The sequence below is a fragment of the Propithecus coquereli genome, unplaced genomic scaffold (genome assembly GCF_000956105.1).
Source record: "Propithecus coquereli isolate 6110/MARCELLA unplaced genomic scaffold, Pcoq_1.0 Scaffold68, whole genome shotgun sequence".
Taxonomy (NCBI): Eukaryota; Metazoa; Chordata; class Mammalia; order Primates; family Indriidae; genus Propithecus; species Propithecus coquereli.
In genome coordinates this window covers 7,290,505-7,299,422 of record NW_012152840.1, presented here as the reverse complement: position 1 = coordinate 7,299,422, position 8,918 = coordinate 7,290,505, and the positions used below count along the sequence as shown (strand labels likewise).

Sequence of the window (8,918 nt, the reverse complement as noted above, 5' to 3'; positions counted from 1 at the left end):
TCTATAACATGAGGAGAGTAATAGTATCTACCTTATGTTGTCGTTTTGAGGATTAAATGAGTTCATACACATAAAGAGCTTAGAAGGGCTATCCACTACATATTAGGCATGAAATAAGTATTAGCTATTTAAAACGGTTTACCTTTCAGAGTATGAAACATTCTTTCTCTCTCTCTCTCTCTCTCTTTCTCACACACACACACACACACACAGTCTCATTTGAACCTCAAAATAACTCTTTCTTAGGCGAGGCAACCAAGGCCCAGAGAGGTTAAGTGACTTCCCCAAGGTCACACACTGTGTGACGAGCAAATGCAAAACTGTAATGAAAACCATGGACTTAAAGCTTATTTTTCTTGTATTCTGAGTGCAGAGATATGATCTCCTCAGCATCTGGCCCCCATCTGGCCTCAAGAAGATCACACACAGCTCTGCATCCTGTGGGCCTTGAATGACAGTGACTCATGTATCACCTATAGCTGCAGGAACAGTGTGTGCCAGAACAGTGTGACTACTAACATTTTGCCCCTCAATTTCTTTCCAATGTTCTTCCCAGAAATTGCTCTAAAACTCCAGATCCCCATGGAAACCTGAGGAAAGACTGCCTATTGACTGTAAGTGAAATTTCGCTACGATTGCTCCCTTGATAACAAATTATTAAAAGCCTGTCCCCAACAGATGCCTGCTATAGCTCATGGCCAAAGCCATATTCTCCTTGGACCGAGAGGGTAAAAGAGATAGTTCATTCTCTGGTGCTAGGCTGCACGGTCGGCTTAGAGGAAGGAGAAACGTGTACTATGAGCTCCTAGTCTCGATCTCAGACAAGACAAGGTGCTTTCCGTCTGCGTTTGTGACAAGAGGCTGCAATGAGATGCCTGCCAAGAATGGGAGAGTAAAACTAATTAAATCAACTCATGGTGTTCTTTGCTCCCCACAGAAGTCATCTGTAATGTCCTTTCCGGACCAAAATGTGGAAGAGTAGCGCCTGGGCTTAAGGCTTGAGGGACTGAAAAAGAAACCTGCTTGAAAAAAGACAGGTTAATCTAAAAAAGGAACAGAATCTGGTCAAAGGGAAGAAATCAAAGAGTAAAGATTAAGCAGTACTTTTCCAGCATTACCTAGAGATCCAGTGCAGCGGGGAACTTGATGTTCCAGATCCCTTTGGTGACAGGAACTGTTCCTTCATTGAACATCCGAGGACTATGCTGAGTACCTACTCCGACGTGTCAGACACTATACTAGGCACGACATTAGAGGGGAGAATAGGGCAGAGCGGACTCATGTGCTAGTGAAGGGAGATAGAAAACAGACTTTCAAACAAATAAACGTGCAATATAATTTCAGTTAGTGAGAACTGCTATGAAGAAAAATAGGGTAAGGTGATGTTGACCGGGGGCAGTCAGCGTTAGGTAAGTCATCGGGGAAGGACTCGGAGCTGAGACCTAAATGAGCCAGCAGAAGCTATAGGACAGAAGGATCAAATCGGGGAAGATAGAGCGTGAGGTCCCTGAAGAAGGAATGAGCTTGTCCTACTCAGCAGCAAACCTAATGGGGGAGGCAGGATGGGTTCTGGGCCGGGAGTGGCGGAGCTGAAATCAGAGGCAGCCACAGGCCAGGCCACGCAGGGCGTGAGGGCCACAGTACACAGTAGATTGTAGCTTACAGGCATGTTGAAGCCATTGTAAAGCAGTAGGTGGTGGCTGTTGTTTTAAAACAGGGATGAGATGGTCTCATTTGTATTTGTAAAAGATCACTTTGGCTGCTTTGTGGAGAAAACATTGCAAAATGGGAAGAGGACAAGGATAAAAACAAGTTCTTAGGGATGGTGGCTGAGGGTCCATGACCTGGGCGCAATACCCCTGAAGGTTACCCAGCAGCTTTCTTTCCTCTCTGGCAATGCTGAAGAAGGATTGAGCGAACCAAGGGATGGATCTAGCCAAAGGCGGTGTCCCGCAGAGCAGGAAATGAGCAGCATTCACCCCGTGCAAGAGCCAGAGGACCCGGAGGAAGTGTCTTTGATGTCACCAGAGGTTTCCTTGGAGGACTAGACATGGTTAATTCGTTCCTCATAAAGGAAGAATTGGATGAGGACTAGGCAAACAGGAGTCTCCCTTGACCCACATCGCCCTGTGGTACTGCTGCCTTCTCTGCTCCCTTTACCAAACCAGTCAACTTCCTTCCTCCTGTCCTCTGCTGAACCCGCTTCCATTAGGCTCTCACCCCCATCACTCCACTGCAATTGCCATCACTCCCCACGCTGCCAAAGCTGATGGCCATCTCTGTCCTCAGCTTACTTAACTGATCAGAGCATTTGACGTGGCTAATCCTTCTCTCCTTTTTGAATCACTGTCTCTTCTGGGCCTTGTTTTCTTTTCCTCCTTCATTGGGCATTCCCTCTGCCCCCTTTACTGGTGACTCCCTATCTCCTGACCTCTAAATATAAAAGCTCCCAAGGCTGGGTCCATGGACCTCTTCTCTATCTATGCTCATGCTCAGTGATCTGACAGAGTCCTGTGCCTTTAAATACCATCTAGTCTCCCAATTTGATATTCCCATCCTGCATCTCTCCCCTGAATCCCAGACCCCTTCATCCAACTCTTATTTGACATCTCCTCTTAGACATCTCACTGGCACCTCAAATTTAACATGCTCAAAATAAAACTGCTAATCTTCCTCCCCAAAACTGCCCCACCCACAATCTTCCCCAACTCAGTAAATAGCAACCATCCTTCCACACGTCGAACTTCATTGTTCATCTCTGCCACCAGAATGTGAGACCTGAGCGCAGGATTCGCAGCTGAATCACCAGGGCAGGAACTGTGCTTAGCACACGGTAGGAGCTCTTCATTGAGTGAACGAAGCAATTCCTTAAGGAAGCCTCCTTTACCAGCTTGTTTCCCCATTACATGTTCTCATAGAACCATTATCTCTCCTTAATAGCACTTTTCACAGGTGTAATACTATAGTCATTTGTGGTGATTCTCTGATGGATGTCGGTCTGTGCCATTAGCCTGTAAGCTACATGAGGGCAGGAGCTATTCTCATTCTGATTACTAGCATCTAACATGTAGGCCCTCAATAAGGAAAATAATAATAATAAATATTCTTAAATGAATAAAAAAGATGACACAAGCTATGGATCCTTTCTCCAGAAAAATGTACTCATATGCACACACAGGTGCATTAGGACTCCAGGTTAGAAACCCCTCCTATACCACAAGCAGCTGAACTTACTCTGTGGTTTCAACCAGACAAAAATACAGGGATATTGTTCCTTCCAACTGTGTTCCACAGTCAGGGTACACAGGGACATGGATATCCTCACAAAACATTCTAATTAGTTGGGGATGCTTCCAAATCCTTTCAGAAAAGGCATCAGCAATAAAGTTTAAACAGGACTGGGAGGGAATATAGTGGGGCAGAGGGAAAAGGATATAGAGAAGCCCAACCACATAATGTCCCTATCATTTCTTCACCAAGAGAAAAATAGCTTTGGTGGTAACCATTATATGTCTCCTGACCAAATCCAACCTAATTAACTGGTTACAGCAATTTTTATGTGTGCAGTTATATATCATTTCATTAATTTTATAATTAACAGTGCTAACAGAAGACATCTAGAGAACCTCATAAACATATACTCATTCATTCAGCAAACGTTTGTTGAGCATCTACTGTGTGCCACACAAAAGAGAACGTGGCAGGGGGGGCTACTTACTTCCCTTTGCCCACTCTGAGGAGCGGAAGCTGGACTGTAATGGTTATTATACTCAGCCTGGATCGTCCTCTAGAGTTATAACTAGGGGGTTCAGTAACTCAGTGTTTTATAAAGGTGACAAAAGGACTTGTTTGGAGAGCCTGTCACCAGTTTCCGGAACAAGTACTATATAGTCAACATGTATACCTACAACCAACCAGAGAGGAGAGACAGCGGGTGCTGAGAGAAGCCTTCAGCTCCTTCTCACTAAGGAGCTGATGATAACCCTGAACCGGGGAAGCTGATTCCTGAGTAAATGATCACAGCTGTACACTCCACAGCACAGGACAAGGGATTCCTTTTAAGTGGCGGTTTCCTAACAAATAGAAAACTCATCTAAGAACAAAAGCTTAGACATCCTTGCTATAAGAAGTTGTTCGTTTTTACAGTAGAACCATGAAACTACGAATTAGAGCTAGCACTATATGCCAGTCTAATGCCAAGTATCTTCTATTTGGAATTATTTAATCATTTGGAATAATTAAAGCCAAATGACCAAGTCATCTTCAAGAAGGCACATGTGATAAATATATTTTAAAGCCACAGTTCTCATCTATGATTGAGACATTCTTAGGTATTTCAGATCATCAAGAGTGACACAAAATCTTCAAAACAATATTAATTAATTTTAAATCAATTTTATTGAAAACCATATATAAACAGGCCAAATAACACTCAAGTCTGAGAGGGCTGCAATCTTTTTAACAATAGCATAGTCCAAAAAGACTAATACTGACTGCTGATTCAGCTCACAATATCATCCCTTTTCAAGCAATAGCACATTCACCAGAAAACATTTTATGGGCACCTTTCACAGTCATTAGAGATTCACAGAGCAATGACCCACAGCCCTGCCCTCAAGGAGCTTACAATGTAGCTGGAGAGACACAAAACATCCAGAACAGACATGAGGGTCTGGCTCTAAGCCCACACCTCTATCTTAACAAAACGATCACTGGCATAAGTCGTCACATGTTTTAACAAATGATCCACGGGAATATCTTAGCAATTATATACTACATCAAGTTTCAACTTGACATATCCAAAAAAAAGTTATTATATAGTTCACTTGTAATATTTGTATTCACTCATGTTTCCACTCAATTGAATTAAAAGAGAAAAACATAATTTTAAGCCAACTGTACTATAATGTTTGCTATCCTAAATGAAGAGATAGCTTGTTCATGTCCTAGAATTTCTCCAAAGTTCCACATCCTAATGTCAAGTTCAGTAGTTTTTACTGCCAAACCGATGTACAAATTCAGACAGTGTGTAGACAGCTCCCCATCCTACCTCAGGATCCATACTGATGAAATCATTCAGGTTCATTTTGGAATCTAGAAAAATACATGAAAAAAATGTCCACTGAAAACACAACTTTGGTTTAACAGCAATAAAACAACCCAGAAGACCAAAAGTAGGACAAATTATTCAAACAGATAAGGGTTCAGTATCACTTCTGTGATTTTCTTGCCTCAAATGCATAACCCCAATTTAATCACACAAACCCAAATTGAGGGACACAGGGGACAGAGAATCAGAGAAGAGGGAACTGCACAGAGAGAGTGAGTTCCAGAGATCTGCAGAGGGGACCCCTGAGTCTTTGGCTAATAACTGGTCTTCTCTTCCATGGAATAAAATTCATGAGGCCAGGGAAAGCAGCACTAGAAAGCAGTAGGTCTAATAATTCCTAGAACTTCCATGGAGCAAGGAATAATTCACGTCCCCACCAGCCAGAGCAGAGAGAACTTGTAACACCTGGCATTTGGCAAAGTCCTCAGAAGGGTCATGTCAGAGCAGTGGGGCTAAATTAGCCCTAGATAAAAGGCTGCTCTGAACCTGGACTAAAAAACTTAAAAGCGAATCCAACAGACTCCAAGTAAATTAAGTGCATGCCAGAACAAAATCCAACACTATCTTTAAAGTACATAAAACCCCAGCAACCAACAACGTAAAATTCACAAAGTCCAGCATTCAAGCAAATATTACCAACCACACAGGAAATAGGAAAACATGACCCAAAATCAGGAGAGATATCAATCAACAGAAAACAGAATGAAATGACAGAGATAATGGAATTAATAGACAGGGACTACAGAACAGTTATTATATGTATGCTCCGTATGTTCAAAAAAGTAGAGTAGAACACGCACATGAAGAGAGAAATGGAAGATATTAAATAAGCCCCAAAGAGAATTTCTAGAGACGAAAAAATAAAATACATACAATGAAAAAACCGTACTGGGTGGGATTAACCGCAAATTAATTAATGCAGATGAAAAGAGCAATGAATTTACAAACAAAAGAACTATTCAAAATGAACCACATACAGAAAAATTCTGGAAAAAAAATGAACAGAACATCATTGACTTATGGAACACAGGTATAGCTGAAATACAAGGATAAAAAAGGGGGGTGTGTCAGAAAAAATATTTGAAGAAATAATGGTCAAATGTTCCCAAATTTGATGAACACTACAAATCCACCAATCTAAGAATCTCAACAAACCTCAAGCAGAATAAGCTTAAAGAAAACTACATTATAATCCAGCATAATTAAATTGCTGAAAACCAGTGATAAAGAGAAAAACCTTAAAAGCAACAAGAAAAAGACACTACCTTCAGAGAAGGAATGGTCCAAACAGGACCAGGGCTGACAAGACAAGGCAGTGTTTTTTAAATGCCTTCTGTAACTCTAGGCTCTGTCTTAGGTGCTCATATTTAAAAGAGCAACAGGTAGCTGCTGAAGGCACACTATGCCCAGAGCAGGCCCAGCACAGCATGTTGCCCAAGATATAAGGCAGACCCACAGAGCCCTCTCCTAAACTAGGAGCTTTCCCAGCTGTAACACTGAGGCTAGGAAGCGGGTTTGTGTACCAACAAGCAATTCCAATATAAATTTTTAAAATTATGACAGATTTTCACAGAAGGCCTCAAAAATCAGAGTTTGAACCCTCTTTTAATGTTCACTCCATTCAAATACACCAAATATACTTTTTACTTTCTTTCCTGCTGAACTATTAATACTACTGTCCTATTTTTCTGGCATGCTGCATAGCTTACAGAGCACGTTCACATAGACTGTATTATCCATGTGTTGGGATGATCTCACCACTCAATGGGAATGTTGTGAATTACTTATCATCACAAATAATGCTTCAAACTCATGTGAATGCCAAACAATAGTAATATGCTGAGGGTTAGGGTCTTATGCTGAGGCATAAGAACCCCAGGAGTGGGTCTTTGCCAAAGAGCAACCTGTGGACATGTCAGTTCACTGAGCAAAAGCTGCTCGACCTTGAGGGGGACATTCCACCGATCAGGGATGTCTGCAAATGGACCCAGACTTGTAATCCAAAGGTTGAGAGAATGATCAAAGGATGTCAGCCCAGCAGATAAGAGCAGTTTGCTATCCTAAGCCTGAGGCAATGCTCTTATCTCTCTCCTGAGTTCATGTCTCAGTAAATGAGGAACTAGATAAAGTAGAAAGAAGATCTCTTTTGTTCCCATTTAGATTATAGGCCCTACTGCTAGCCTGCTAACCCACTAACCCACGAGCTTTTCACGTGAAATCACTGTAATCCATAACATGAAAAAGAGAATAAAAATGGGTGCTAGACTTCAGTCAGTACCACCTGGATCCAGGAATCCTGGCAGTCCCCTGACTTCCCCGCACCCTTTCACCTTACTTTTTGTGTCCGTGCCTTTGTCTCTCCCATCTCTTGCAACGCACACTGCCCAGGGACCTGGTTATATCAGGGGCGTTGCGAACCCCAATAGCAATAGGGTAAAGAACCCTTTGTCTTCTTAAATCTCAAGAAATTATCAATTGGAGCAATGCCCAAAAGCACATAAATAAATAAGACAAGTGGTTTAATAAAACCTGCCAGCATTCACCTCCCACTAATGCAGATTTTATTACAGAGTCAGAGAAATGACATTTCACGCAGCATAAGAATGGGGGTTTCTTTCACCATAACACAAACCCTACCATGGCAAGGTGTTATAAGTCCTGCTGTTAAATGACAAAAGTGTGCAGATCTTCTGATGTCCAGTGTCCCAGCAGTAGGCATATCCAAAAACCCAGCAGTTTGCAAGTATCATGGTTCTGCTCCTTAGCACCCTTCCTCTCCCATGAGTTCTCATGCCTTCCAGTCCTGTTCTACAGAGATTCAATTTCCAAACCTAATGAACACATAGAACTAGTACTCACCTTACCTCCTTACCACTTGGGGAGTTTTATCCAAAGAACAATCTGATTTTTGTCCTTGGGTAAAGGAAAATTTTGGCTTGTACTGTGATTGATCAGAAACGCCTTTGAGAAGGCATCCTTGGCTCACCTCCAGTTTCGATGCAGGGATATGGTGGAGGAGGCTCTCTCCAGTTCCCACTGGAGTCTTTCATGTGAGATCGGTCAGAAGCAAAGTTCTTCAAGTATGAATCTGCACGGATTACTCTAAATTTCCTGCAGATAAATCAACATACACCTAGGTGAGGGAAATGTCACGTTGGAAATTCTAACTCAATTTTTACATGGACTCATTTTCTACAACATGCACAAAACTACTCATGCATTTCTGTGCTGTTAGTAATACACAAACACATACGCAGCTTTATTACCTATTAAAGAAGTCATGGGAAAGGATCAACTAAGATCCAAAACAGAAAGGCAAAGGCACAGAAATATATCTGTTTGCCTTTATTTACTCAATTGTGTCTTAAGGGCAAAGGGCATGATTTTCTGGTGCTGTCATCACAGCCCTTTCAATCTTGGCAGCATGAGGCATCCCCCCCCCTCCCCCCCGACAACACCCTAAACAAAAAAGTGAAACAAATCCTCAACATGCTTCAGATAAAATGTTTGAGATCTCCTCACGCAACATTTTTTTTTTTTTTGAGACAGGGTCTCACACTGTTGCCTGGGATAGAGCGCAGTGGCGTCATCATATTAATAGCTCACTGCAACCTCAAACTCCTGGGCTCAAGAGATCCTCCCACCTTGGCCTCCCAAAGTGTTAGGACTATAGCCATGACCCACCACACCTGGCCTCATCACACAAATTTTTAAGACTGCCCACTTTTTATATGATGTATAAGCTTTAAAGCTTTAAAACAGCCGGGCGCAATGGCTCACGCTTGTAATCCTAGCTCTCTGGGAGGCC

The 8,918-nt window shown here is 42.2% G+C and overlaps 1 protein-coding gene across 1 annotated transcript in view; it reads right to left on the bottom strand.

Annotated features, from left to right (window-relative positions):
- Positions 1-4,381: 4,381 nt before the first annotated feature.
- WDYHV1 (WDYHV motif containing 1) overlaps positions 4,382-8,918 on the bottom strand; it is a 16,804-nt gene continuing 12,267 nt past the window's right edge. The window contains exons 5-6 of the mRNA XM_012660805.1: positions 8,097-8,221; positions 4,382-5,094 (exon numbers count right to left, since the gene is read on the bottom strand). Coding sequence (XP_012516259.1) covers positions 4,985-5,094; positions 8,097-8,221 — 235 coding nt within the window. The 3' untranslated portion in view covers positions 4,382-4,984. The remainder of the gene's footprint in view (positions 5,095-8,096; positions 8,222-8,918) is intronic.